The sequence below is a fragment of the Papaver somniferum genome, unplaced genomic scaffold, assembly GCF_003573695.1.
Source record: "Papaver somniferum cultivar HN1 unplaced genomic scaffold, ASM357369v1 unplaced-scaffold_107, whole genome shotgun sequence".
NCBI classification, from domain to species: Eukaryota; Viridiplantae; Streptophyta; class Magnoliopsida; order Ranunculales; family Papaveraceae; genus Papaver; species Papaver somniferum.
The window spans coordinates 12130424-12144835 of NW_020619603.1; the positions used below are offsets into that span (position 1 = coordinate 12130424).

General features: G+C 37.5%; 1 protein-coding gene across 1 annotated transcript; it reads right to left on the bottom strand.

Annotated features, from left to right (window-relative positions):
* Positions 1-13095: 13095 nt before the first annotated feature.
* Positions 13096-13866, bottom strand: LOC113328068 (F-box/kelch-repeat protein At3g06240-like). Its single transcript, XM_026575159.1, has one exon. The coding sequence runs from the start codon at positions 13864-13866 to the stop codon at positions 13096-13098; it is 771 nt and encodes a 256-aa protein (XP_026430944.1).
* Between the last annotated feature and the right edge of the window lie 546 nt (positions 13867-14412).

Below are 14412 nucleotides of genomic sequence, written 5' to 3' on the forward strand. Positions count from 1 at the left end.
GAGTAAATGGGAGGAGGTGGTAACCGTTAATGCATAGAATTGATGTTCCATAAAAAAGAGCGTTTCACCATTACTCCCTGTATTTACTAACCGCCTAATCCTTATGACACTTCCTTATGACGGGCGTAGTGTACACCGCACGCTGTAAACCGCCAAACCAATACCCAAAGAGGATCCCCCAGTTTGTGATATGCGTTGATGTCTCGAATGTTTTCGTGGAAAACATGTAGCATATTGTTTGTTCCTGGAAAGTCGAGATTGGGAGACTTGCTGGATTGGTGACCTTCAACGGTCGAGATTTTGCGTCTTAAGAGTAAAGGTAGCCGTTGATAATTGCACGCTTTCATTTTTGGTGTCCGCAGAGGGAAGGCCAGCATGGTGGCACGGCTAGAATGGCATACCATTGACATGACATGCCTTGGCGCGGTTTGGCGTGGCCAAACTAGGGTTTCGGGTCAAAGGTTACCATGCATTATATGGTAACCTTGGATGGCTAGGATTTTCTCTTGGGATTGAAGGGATAACGTTGATTGTCGCACTCCTTCGTTTTGGTAGCCGCATAGGGAAGGCCAGCATGGTGGCGCGGCTAGGTTGGCATGCCATTGGCGCGGTTTGGCGTGGCCAAACTAGGGTTTCGAGACAAAGGTTACCATGCGTTGTCTGGTAACCTTGAATGGCTAGGATTTTCTCCTGGGATTGAAGGGCGACCGCCGATTGTTGCACGCCTTCGTTTTGGTAGCCTCATAGGGAAGGCCAGCATGGTGGCGTGGCTAGGTTGGCATGTCATTGGCATGGCATGCCTTGGCGCGGTTCGGCGTGGCCAAACTAGGGTTTCGGGACAAAGGTTACCATGTGTTGTATGGTAACCTTAAACGGCCAGGATTTGCTCCTGGGATTGAAGGGCGAGCGTTGATTGTGGCACACCTTCGTTTTGGTCGCCGCATAGGGAAGGCCATCATGGGGGTGCGGCTAGGTTGGCATTCCATTGACATGGCATGCCTTGGCGCAGTTTGGCGTGGCCAAACTAGGGTTTCGAACCAAAGGTTACCATGCATTTTCTGGTAACCTTGGATGGATATGATTTGCTCCTGGGATTGAAGGGCGACCATTGATTGTCGCACGCCTCTGTTTTGGTAGCCGCACATGGAAGGCAAGCATGGTGGCGCGGCTTGGTTGGCATGCCATTGGCATGGAATGCGTTTGCGCGGTTTGGCGTGGCCAAACTAGGGTTTCGGTCCAAAGGTTACCATGCATTGTCTGGTAACCTTGGATGGCTAGGATTTTCTCCTGGGATTGAAGGGCGACCGCTGATTGTCGCACGCCTTCGTTTTGGTATCCGCATAGGGAAGGCCAACATGGTGGCGCGGCTAGGTTGGCATTCCTTGGCGCGGTTTGGCGTGTCCAAACTAGGGTTTCATGCCAAAGGTTACCATGCATTGTCTGGTAGCCTTGGATGGCTAGGATTTTCTCCTGGGATTGAAGGGAGACTGTTGATTGTCGCACGCCTTCATTTTGGTAGACGCATAGGGAAAGCCAGCATGGTGGCGCGGCTAGGTTGGCATGCTAAGAGAAGTTTTTATTTATCTCTTCTATCATGTCTTCATCAAGTTTTTCAAGCAAAGATAATGATGTCTGGACTGTTCTTTTTCCCTCTAAGAAAGTTTGCTTCGACTCTTCTAATAGTGAAATATGCTCTGACAAACGTGATTCCTCCTTTGATGGGAATCCTACTGTCTCTCATTTTGATAAGCTCTCTTTAATCATGAATATCGTCTTGGAACAAGTGCGTGCCTTGAAGAGTGAACTCGAATCTTCTTCCAAAAGACTTGAGGAAAAGATGGATAATCTTGAATCTAGGATTGATCTAATCGAAGATGAGATTAAATATTATAGGGAGTATGAGAAGAGTATTCAAAGTAAGTGAAACGTTCTTTGGTTTTAGGAGTTGATTAATTATTATCTAGGAAACTTCTTATGAGAATTTATTCTTGTGTTTTAAGAAGGATAACTAGGGTTTGAAATAGCAATTATTGTAATTACACATAACTATTGTAAACGTTTTCATCTTGCAATGTTTTTAGATTTATTTATTTAAATTCTAAGTTATTTGGAAGATGATTTTGCAGTATTGATATTTATTGGTTTTATATATTGCAAAAACTTGTTATGGGATATGTGTGTTTACGTCCGTGAACTATGATTATCCCATAAATACTCAAAAGTTAAGTCTATTATATGTCTTTATGCAAATATTGATGGAAGGTAGAATGAACTTTTGACATCAAAGATCATGTCTATTATATGTCATTATGCAAATATTGATGAAAAATAGAATGAATCTTTGTATATTTCGCATTATTGATCTTTCCCTGATTCATATCCTTGTGAAATTACAGTGTGTCTCCGTAAGTTATCTTATGTTGAGCACTCCCGATTGAATTAATCATTTCCTTTGTGGTTGATTTAATCGAGTTTTTTTGATACAAATTCATGTTTCATGTAATTTGTTAATGTCCAAAGAAATCCTTATTTTCTTGTAAAAGTAAGGTCTCTCTTGTTGTTCTTTCGGGAATGACATTTTATGGGGGAGGATTCTTAATTGAACTTGTGCTTAATCGCCAAATCTTTGTGGGGAGTGCAGCTGTGGAATATTGTAGGAGTTTTCTTGTATCTTTATAAACTCCTTGATGAATACACTAAGTTTCGACTACGTGAAATCATCGAAACAAAGTTGATATGTTCTCTTTTAGTAATGATGTATCTCTATGGAAATTTCATCATGATCCCGCTAGTTTTCGTACCTATAACAATTTATATTGACAAAAAGGGGTAGAATTATTTTGTAGTTCACACTACTTATACATATGCTTTACTAATCATTATGTTAGGGTGAGTGGTTTTCATTGTAAAATGAAGTATTGACTAAGGGGGAGTGATACATATCAGCATATTATTGTTGTCAAAGTTGTGATATCAATTGAACTTTGATGTTGAGTAATAATACTATACACTGTATAACAATGATCGAGAACATAGGTTTTCTCATTGTTATGGCTACGAATCTTCAACAACTATGATGCCGAGTTGAACACTTTCAGAATCACTGGAGTACTTGGAAGTGACGAAGATTTCAAGTAATGTTGAAGAACCAAGTGTTAGAGAATTACTCGATTGAACCCACCAAGCATTGGTATGTCAAGTTTGGTTGTCATAGTTTAGTGAATCAAAACTCATTTTAAGAGTCGCTTGATTATGTACTAGAGACAACTTCGTATTAGTCAGATTGAAAGTATAGGATATGAGACACTACGAGTATTGCGAAGACTTGAAGAAGTGAAGAAGTAAGAAGCTACAACGACAACATCATCCTTGCGCTTGAGGTTAGTGATATTTGACTTGAACTGTTTCATTCCCTAACGTATCTTTCATGTCATGCATATTGAAAGCAAAACTGTGAAGCACGAAGAATCTAGATAGACATAGTATTAAGGAATACAATGCGAGGTTTATTGCTTAACCATTAAACTTTGTAGATAAGACATCTACAAAATGCTATTGTGATTATCTATGGGTATGAGGTGAGGATTTTATCCTAAGGAACAATGTTTCACATATGTTTTAAGGAAGTAAGTTCATAAACTTGTTTATGAATCGAAAAGGAAATCGCCAGGAGTTATTGGTATTGTTATTCAATTGCATATCTTGTGAACAACCAATATGTTTGATTTAGTATAACCGCTCATGACTTGTTTTTGTTCTTGGTAAAACTATTCACAAAGGCCCGACTTATGTATTGATATGACTTTTATTAGTGAAACCGATCTTAAGTAATCACCTGAGATGGTACGATCGAGTTTGTGATTTGTGTATGAACGACTCTGGGTAAAGGAGAACCGATCCTAGTAAGAGGTGATACACATCACAAAGGGGAATCGATCCTTGTATGAGGTGCAACAAGTTTTTAGCAGATAGGAGAACCGATCCTATGGACATGTGCAACACGTATAAGTTAGATACCATATATATGTGGGGAACCGATCCTAGCACCTAGTCAACCAAATTTTGGAAAGCTATTATGACTATGCAAATTACTCACATGGAGGTAGAACCGAAGCTTGTTTTGGTAGAACCGTTAAACCCATGATTTGTGATTGAGTGTTCTTGATCAATCACATAGTTCTTGAAAGACAGATGAACCAATTCTAAACTTGTTTGGAAGTGTGGAAAATCGGTTTCAAGGTTGTAAGTATAAGGACTTACAAAGTAAGGATGTCGACATACTTTGAACATGTGCTGTAATGTTTATCTTTTATTGTTCAAAGTTATTCCTTAATAGCTAAAGGAAAAAAATCCCAGGATCGAAAGATACATAAGTTAAGAATCTTTTATTTAAGGTTGTTAACTTTATTTTAGGAAAACGAAAATTATAATGTGTATCTACTACTTAAAGATTTTCCAAAGAGATTTTCGGTCAATATTTTGGATAGAGCATTTCCAGGAATTATGGAAACCGAATTTGGAATCTCACTAGATTATATCTTAATCTTTTTTAGGAATATTATCATGATGGATCAATTGACAAAGATATATTTAAAGCTTTTTAAGGAGTCTTTAAATTCTTAGAGAGACTTAATTCGATTTAGGAGAAGAATCTTATCATGATGGATCAATTGACAAAGATATATTTAAAGCTTTTGAAGGCATCTTTAAATTCTTAGAAAGACTTAATTCGATTTAGGAGAAGAATCTTTCTGATAAAATTTTCGTACCTGTCAAATCATGTTTTCATGATGTACGAACTAAGCTTGCTACCAACTCATATTGATAAAAAGATTTCTGATGAGTTTGGTGCAGGTTCCATTTGTCGGAAAACATCTTTCCTTTGTCATAAGAAAAAGGATTTAAAAATTTCTATTAACTCTGAGTATCATCATTACTATGATTATACTTCTGGTACTTTTCACAAATATCAACCGGAGATGTTGCATGAGGTTCACTCCGCACATCTAGCCTCTTGGTAACAAGCTTGGCTCTACCCCATTTGTATATAACTTGAGATGGGGCAAGTAACGGTTTGATTAAGTTTGTGTTCGAGTTAATTTGATTTTAATTTTCTTTTAAAAAAAATCCTTGACATATTTTTCACTATCTGTCTACCCGAGGTTAAACAAAGTGATGTAGTTTTTATACTATCCTTTTTTTGCACTGCGTTGATTTTTCTTCATAGTGTGCAAACCTTGGTTGATAAACGTTTTTAGAAATCCTACCTTACTTTTGTGGGTCGCGGTTCATGAATGGGAGCAAGCCCATGAATGGGTATATAAGAGTTGTGGTACGCGTACCCTTCTTCTTCCTTCCCTTGTCTGCGTACGTGAACTAAGTCTCTTCTAGGGTTCGCATTTTCAACTCCATTAAAAAATTATTCTTGGAGTTCCAAGGGAGGCAAAGGGTTGTTTTCATCCTCAAGAAGTGTTACAAGTAAGTTTCTTCCTTCCTTTTGATCTTAATTTTTAGATTTCGTGGGAAATTTTAAGGTTTCAAAGAAGGTTCAAAAAAAAACAAACTTGGATTCATCCTCTTCTAGAATGATCTTACCTAAAAATCAAGATTCTATTAGAATTAGATTTTTCAATGATTCTAGTAGTAAGATCTTTGAAAGGATTTCTTCTAGTGGTTTCTAGAAAAGAAACTGGATTTGGTTAGTGGTCATAAAGAAGATTTGGTTTGTTTAGAGAAATTTAATCTTGGAAACATCTTTAATGGTCTTGGTGAAGGTTTTGACACTCTAACAAGAATCTTCTATGCTAACATCCATGATGTTGATCTTGGTGACATGGAATTCAAGACCATGACAAATATAGAAAGGATTTTTGTCAATAGAGAGTTGATTTCAAGGATTACCAAAATTCCTCTGGGTAATTTTCTCTTTCCTAGACAACCGGAAGAAAGACCATCTTATGAAACCATTTCTAATGGTCTTTGTGGCAAGAGTATTGATTGGATTGAATGGAAATTTCCTACTAATTATCTTAGTCTTTCCTTGATGTCTTTTGGAAAACTTGGTATATCTAATCTTTGTCCCTCCACAATTGAGAACTATCGGTGGATTCGTGAGTTTGCGGAGATAGTCTATTTCCTTGAATTGCGTTCTCGAAGGGTTGACTACCTCATGATAATTTCTCAGCATTTTTTTTTGTTACACAGTGTTAAATTTTATTTCTACTTGTAGATTTTGAAGTATCGCACCAGTCTGCCGTCGCTCAACTGAATTCTGAATTATCCATAGTTCGCAAAGAGTATGCTAATCTGGAATTATCTCGTGGTAATCTTGAGCTTCTTCTTTCTGCGTCACAAAACAGAGCACGAAGAAGGTTTGCATTCTAGAAGAATTTTCTAGAGATAAATGCTAGAAATCTTGAAAGGGATGCTATTCGCAAAGGTCACTCTAGTGCTCAATCTGTTATTGATGAGATTCTTTCTAGCATTCTCTTCCAGCAGTAAAACTTCCTGCATGCAATGTGGGTGCAGATGAGAATATCCTGAACCAGATAGCGATTTTGACTTTTTAAGCGATGATGAGAAGGATCAAGGTGATGAAAAAATTCAACAAGAAGAAGAGAAATCTACTAATGATGCAGGTATTGAGATTGAAAATCCTGAGCCCAGCGCTAAAGTCTGATGTTACTGTTTGATCATTCTTGATTTCTTTTCTTTATTTTGATGTTTTTTGGTCTTCGCACCCCCTTTAGACTTGTTTGTTGCAAGGAATATAATACATTGTTATTTTAATTCACATATTTGTCTCTTATTATATTGCTTGTATGGAACAATTGTGCGAATTTATCAGTAGTTTATTTAATTTATTTGGGAGGTCTTATGCTGCCTTCCTATATAAAGGTCTTATTTTGCCCCATTTTTCGTGCGACGAGATCGCAGGAAGTCTTTGTACTTTAGTACATTGACCCATTGATCTCGTCTTATCTTTTTTGCTTGTATTATTTCCTCTTCAGGTTTTTTGCATAAATGTCACAAGTCTTAATACTCCCATGAGTAAAAGCCTTACGACATTTACGTCTTTTGACACAATTCAGCTCCCTAATGGAGGGTGCCGTCCTTATCTTCCCTTCTGGTGCTCCTTCAAGGAAGCTTAACTCTATCTGATTAAGATTATGGCTCTTCCCATGCGGCTTTTCAACAACCAGCTGATTTCGCAATCTCGCATACACTACCTATAGGGTTTATGGCAGCAAGATTGCACCTTAAGTGGGGTATCTTCGGACCGGGTGCATCATAGTCAGGACTTGTCAAGAGTGGCAAGGTACGCTCCAGACGTCCCCGGCATTCTTGACTCAACCGTGTACCTCGGCGCCCTGGTCGAGTTTCTGCACTCCTTAGGAGAGCCTTTCTCACCTTACGCTCTCAATCTAAGACTAGTATCTTAGACTGAAAATTTAAGGTATCTCTCCCGGATGGGCATTATCGTTTAATTCTCACCCCAAATCTCCACAACTAAAGTTCCGGGGTCGGTGTAGCCTTCCCTTGAGTCATGCCTTCTAGGTCTTTCCAATTATGACGTGCGTTAGGTCTTACTATTTTGCCTCTAGCATATGAGCGAACTAGGGTGCACGCCATATTTGGATTCCTAGCCAATCTGATAACAAATATCATTTTCTGTAGCCTTTTATAAAGGTCTTATTTCTCTTTTTATTAACTCTTTAGCGAATCTTCGAGCTACATTTTTATTCAAAAATATGAACTTTTAAAACTTTAACTGTTTGTACATGCGAATTGATTCGCAAACAACTATGGATACTATTTCTTCAAGAACTGTCTATTCCAAGGGCGATCCAGCTTACGACCTGTATCTCGTCCTTCAGGATCCATTAATTCATAGGCTCCCTCTCCAACTATTCGTTTTATTATATAAGGTCCATCCCAGCTTTTCTCTAACTTTCCATCTTTTCCTCTTTGATAAATTGGAATTTCGCGTAGCACCAATTCGCCTGGTTGGAATTTTCTTATTTTAACCCGCTTGTTGTATTCTCGAGCTAGTCTTTTTTGATAATTTTCCATATGCTGCAAAGCGACTTCTCGTACTTCCTCCAAATCATCCAACTTTTTTAAAATCAAATCCGCACTTAAATTCTTTTCCTAAGCTTCTCTCTTTGTGGTAGGGATGATCACTTCTGTTGGTAGTACTGCCTCTACTCCATATGTCAGACAAAAGGACGACATTCCTGCTGCTTCTCTCCTTGTAGTTCTGTAATCCCATACTACATTATGTACTTGTTCGCACCATCCTTTATTGTGCCCTTCTAATTTTTCTTCAGATTGTCTACGATTTTTTTGTTCGTAGCTTCTACCTGTCCGTTACTTTGAGGATACAAAGGAGTAGATTTGCCACTCTGAATTTTGAACGCATTGAGCAGCATTGTTATATTCTCGCCTTCAAACTGCTTCCCACTATCAGACACCAATTGTGCAGGAATACCAAATCTGCATATGATATTTTCAAAAATGAATTTAAATATGTCTTTATCGCGAATATGTTGAACTGCTTTTACTTCTTCCCATTTAGTGAAATAGTCAGTTGCCACTATTAAGAATCTTTTTTTTCCCGTCCCTGGTATAAATGGCCCAACAATATCTATTCCCCATTTCCCAAAGGGACACACACTTGTTGATGTATTAAGCATACCCCCCGGTGCATGTATCTTCTTGCCATGACATTGACATTCTTCGCATCTTCTCGAAACTTGTTTTGCATCTTCATGCATATATGGCCAGTAATAACCCTGTATTTTTGATCTATATCCAAGTGATCTTCCTCCACTATGGTTGCCAGCATCGCCATAGTGTAATGCCTTTAGAATTTCGATTCCCTCCGTTCGCGTTATACATCTAAGTGAAGGTCCAAGAAATGATCTCTTATAAATAACTCCATCCCTTAATTCATAATTTGTCGCACGGCTCTTTAATTTGTGCGCTTCTAATCTTTTCTTTGGCAATTCTCCCTTCTCTAGATAAGAGTGTATCTCAGTTCTTCAATCCTTTTCTTCGCTCACGTTTTCTTCTTGTATATTTTCTATGATCATCACATATGTTTGCACTTCTTCACTCTTTTCTATAGATGGTAACAAAAGTGTTTGTATTTTTATATCCCTTGCAACTGGATCTACTAACATTGATGGTATGAACGCCAATGCATCCGCAAGCCTAATATCTTTTCTCCCTATGTGTCTCCAACTTATTTTAGGAATTTGCACTACTAAATCCATAACCAGTCTCGTTTATTTTTGCAAAAATGGTTCATTAGTACTATATGTGCCTTCTATCTGACAAATTACCAGCTGAGAGTCGCTAGTTATTCGCACATCCTCAATTTTCATTTCAATTGCTAATCTTAGTACAACCGCTTCATATTCAGTTTCATTATTTATGGATGCGAAATCTAATATGAAAGAATAATCCATTTTCGTCCCTGTTGGTAAATGAATACAATACCAATCCCATTGCCTTCTCCATTGGAGGATCCATCCACCAAAATCTCCCATATGTTTGAGTTTCGCTCAATTAATAAATCATTAGGATTTCCATGTTCCTCATCCACCTCCATCATTTCTTCTACATATTCATCTTCTTCTACTGGAAATTCTGCGAGAAATTCTGCGATAACTTGAGACTTTGGCGAAGATAAAATTTCATAGTCGATTTCATAATTTCCTAATTGTGCATTCCACCTTTCTATTCTTCCCGATCTCTTCGAATTCTTCATTGCATTTTCAATTGGTACTCTTGTTAATACTTTAATTTTGTGGGCTTGAAAATAAATACGAAGCTTGAATGATGCATATACCAGTGCGAGAATCATTTTTTCGATTTTTGAATAATTTTTCTCTGCGCAGTTATAGGTTTTGCTTATATAATATATTGGTTTCTCCACACCTTCCTCCGATCGTAATAATACTGCACTTAATGCATGGGATGTTGATGCTAAGTACAATAATAGTTCTTCTCATTGTTTTGCCTTTTGCATAATGGATAGCTTCACCAAATAATCTTTTATTCTTTGCAATGCCTTATCACATTCCATTGTCCATTCAAATTTGGTTCCTTTTTTTAGTATATTGAAAAAGTGTTTGCATTTGTCCGAAGATCTCGCAATGAATCTTCCCAACGATGCTATTAATCCATTCAATTTTTGAACATCCTTGACTGTTGCAGGTGGTGGCATATCTCTGATTGGTTGGAATTTTTCCGGATCCACTTGTATTCCCTCCTTAGATATAATATAGCCTAGGAATTTTCCTGATGATACACCAATTATACATTATTCTGGATTTACCTTAATATTGAATGTTCGCATTTGCTCAAATATTTCTCGCAAATCATCAACATGGTTTTTCTCCTCTTTGCTTTTAATCAGCATATCGTCTACATAAACTTCTAGTGTTTTATGGATCCATTTTTCAAATACTTTCTGTACCATTCTTTGATATGTCGCACCGACATTCTTCAATCCAAACAGCATTTTCGTGTAACAATATAAACCTCTAGGTGCGAAGAAAGCAGTGTGTTCTTGATCTTCTTCTGCTAATGTAATCTGATTATATCCTTTGTACCCATCTAACATCGTGACTCTATCATTCCCTGACACAGACTCCACCATTTGGGGTATGTCGGGTAGAGGGAAGTTATTTTTCGGGCATGCTTTATTTAGATCTGTAAAATCTATACAAATCATAATCATGTTGTTCTTTTTAGGTACCACCACCATATTTGCTATCCATTCTGGATATTTTTCTTCTCTTATAATTCCTGCATCCATCATCTTTTGTCACTCTTCTTCGATTTTAGGATGATAATCAGTTGCAATTTTCCTTATTCTTTGCTTGAATGGTTTTACATTCTTATTAATGTCTAATATATGACATGTGACATATGGATCTATTCCTGGCATTTCATCCATACTCCATGCGAAAATATCACTATATGCTCGCAGAATGTTTAATGTTTTTTCTTATTTACCCATTTTGGTTCTGATTCTTAATATTTTTGGTTCTTCATTAGTTCTTATATTTATTTCTTTTGTTGGTTCTGCTGCAGTAAAATTCGCCTTTGGTTCTCCCATAGGTGTTGGTTACTTAATTTCTTTAATTCGTTCACCTTCCTCAGTTGGTTCTTCACCTGGTATTCCTTTCCCTTCTTTTGCTCTTATCATGTATATTCGAAACTCCTCTTCTTTTCTTTTTTCTTTCGTTTTTATTCATCTATCCTTTCATTTCTTTGCTCGTCCTTCGTAATTTCGCACATCTATTTGATTGCAAGTATTCGCAGCCTTAACATATCCTCTGATTTCACCTATACCGCTTGGAATTGGAAATCTGATACATTGATGTAATGTTGACGCAACTGCCTTTAATCCATGTACCCATGGTCGTCCCAACAACATGTTATAAGGTGACTCAATGTCAAGCACACACAGTGTTATCTTAGTTTCGATCTCTCCCAGTAATACTCGCATCACGATCTCTCCCTTTGGCTTTGTAATTTCTCTACTGAATCCATGAATATTATATGATGCGGGTGTCATTTCTTCATCTTTGTATCCCATTATTTTAAATGTGCAATAAAATAATATATCAACTGCACTTCCTGTATCTATCAATGTCTTATCAATCGCCCATCCTTTAAATGTCCTCTGTTGTGCAATAACTTTTTCTCGCTCGATTGTGACTGTGATTACCAATGGATCTGTTCGCTGTAAGTCTTCTTCTGAAATTTCATCTGCCGCAAAGGATATCTTCACCTTTTCCCAATCCTGTAATGGTAATTCTACCTTCATCGTTTCAATTTTCTTTCCTTCATGATTCCTTTTATGAATTTTCCTGGTTACCGTCGCTTGGAAATCTGCTTTGGAAATTGATACCTTAGTTATGCTATGACACTGTATATCTATGCCTCTTTCTTGAACTGGTATGTTCTTGCTGTCTTCATTAGTCTTTTATGATTCTTCCTTAATTTCTCTTTGAATTTCAGATATATTACCAGGATTTATCAATCCAGAGCTGTTTCTAGCGCCAAAAATGTAGTTGTAAGAAATCTTACAACTACACTCCACTTAACCTAATTGTTTCTCTATGTAATCATCACGGGAAATTATCTTATTGATTGAATATATTCAGATTGTTTACAACATTGATGGAAACTTACAGTAACACTTTTGTAGACTAAACTCACTTTCTCTCTCTTACAATCTCTCTTACCAAAATTGTGTTAGAATTCTTTACAAGACAACTACTCTCTCCTTTATATAGGGTTTTACATAGTGGATGACAGCTAAGAATTCCTTTATTTTCGAGATCTTTGTGCGACATATTCGCTCATATACAATCGCTCATCTTCGCATATCTTACATCTTCGCATAACTCCTCACACTTTACCCGTGACTTTGCTAATATCATCAGATGTGTCATCTCAATTTTCTCTGTGCGATACTCCTTGCGTATGTTGTATTCTTCACTTCGCGTGATTATTAATATGTGCGATATTTAACTCCTACAACTTCATAATCTATATCGAACTCCCTACGCCAGGTCTCCTTTGAGTCGTTACTTTTCATCATATAGATAGACGGTTAAGTTGACGAATGAAGTGCATATTAGCAAAGTTACTTCCGCAGATGAGAGTTGCCCATTTCTTACAAAATAATTTGCACTCTATAACAGATTCAGCTGAAAACCAAAAAGTAAGAAAATCTAGTTTTTGTTTTTTTTTTTTTTTTTTTGAGTAGAAATGTTGGAAAGTAATTATAAACTTAAGATAATGTAAATTACAACTAAAATGGGGGTTTCGACGGATGTGCTTTTCTACAATGCTAAGCCTTGTTCTTATTTATAGGCTTCAATGATTGCTAAAACAACACCAAAACCGAAAAAAAGAAATCATGTAAACTAGAACTTGAAAAGGAAATCACCTAGTTTAGCAATGAGAACGGAATCCTAGTGAGAGACATATAATACAATACATTAAAAATAGAAAACTAATGCTAAACAAACGATTATGTCAGCTCGGAGTGTCGTTATCATGTGCTGATTACTTGAGTCTGAAACGCGTCGTATCAACTTCCTCTTCAAGAGAAACTCGGTCTAACTCCTCGATAACATCATCCCACCGGCGTGGACGAACCGTGTATTTTTTTGAATTTTCTCCCGTAGCTTCCAATGATGCAAACATATTTATGTGAGCAGCTGCTTCGACGTGTTTGAAATAATCTGCTGATGCTTTGTTGGATATCATCTTCAAATATGTTGTTTTCGGGTCATAAGAATATAACACAGATGCAGCAAATAAGAGTACAATTCCTCCGTTTTTCCCAAGTAAAATAGGCTGCAACTTCCTTGCACCAGAACCTCTTACGGATTTGTAATCTATATCACACTCCATACGCCAGGTCTCCGAGTCCGTACTTTCCATCAACGACCAGATTTTCACACGTACTTTTATATCATCTATGTAAAGACACAAATGCCTTCCTAGTACTACAAGTCCAAATCTATCTTGATACCGAAGGTTGTGCATACAACAAGGGACACATAACGAACGGAACTCCTCATGAACCAAGTCAAAGGCCACCACTTTGCTGCTCAAAATCCAATAAATAACATCGTTTGCGTAGGTACCCCGACCCCCGCTTGACCCCGAAAGTACATCGGAAACTCTACCTATGGCTCTCCACCCACAACCACTTCCAAGTGTGTATACTTCGACTTCTCCTCCTTCATAGTCTATGTAATGAATCCTAATAACCTTGTACTCATTGGTTGACCGAACATACCCAAATCCACATGTTGTTTGGCCATGCATGCCAACCTCACCTTCGATTATACGATAAGGCTCGGCAACTTCTTTCTTTACAACTAGTTGAGGAAGATAAACATATTCTCTAGTAAGGGGATTACAAATGTAGATGGGATCTAGAATTGTATTGTGTAGTTTAAGTGCACAAACCAAACCGTTGCAGGAGCCAACTATGTGCTCAGATACATATTGATCGTGCATAGGAGGATGATAGATCCTATAATACTATCACTTAGTTGTCCTCTGTGTATTGTAAACGTCGGTGTCCAGAATGCGACAAGCAAAAAAGAGACACTGCTCCACCTCGGTAACAGCTAAATTATCATTGTCGTCTTCACCATGGAGACGGTTAAGCTGGTGACTGAGATGACTATTAAAAAAGTTACTTCCCCGGATGAGAGTTACTTCACGGGATCGAATGACGATCACTTCATGAAAATCCAAAGTGTTTGGAAGAGTCTTGGACTTAATTCGTGCAATTGTGCAAATTAGATCAAAATTGTGAAACTTGATGGGACCGGCTTCTGTAAGCCAAAGAGCCAAGGCGTCTGC

What these genes read in the sequence shown, in the direction of transcription:
- LOC113328068 (XM_026575159.1), bottom strand. Translation starts at nt 13,866, where the DNA reads ATGCATGGCCAAACAACATGTGGATTTGGGTATGTTCGGTCAACCAAT.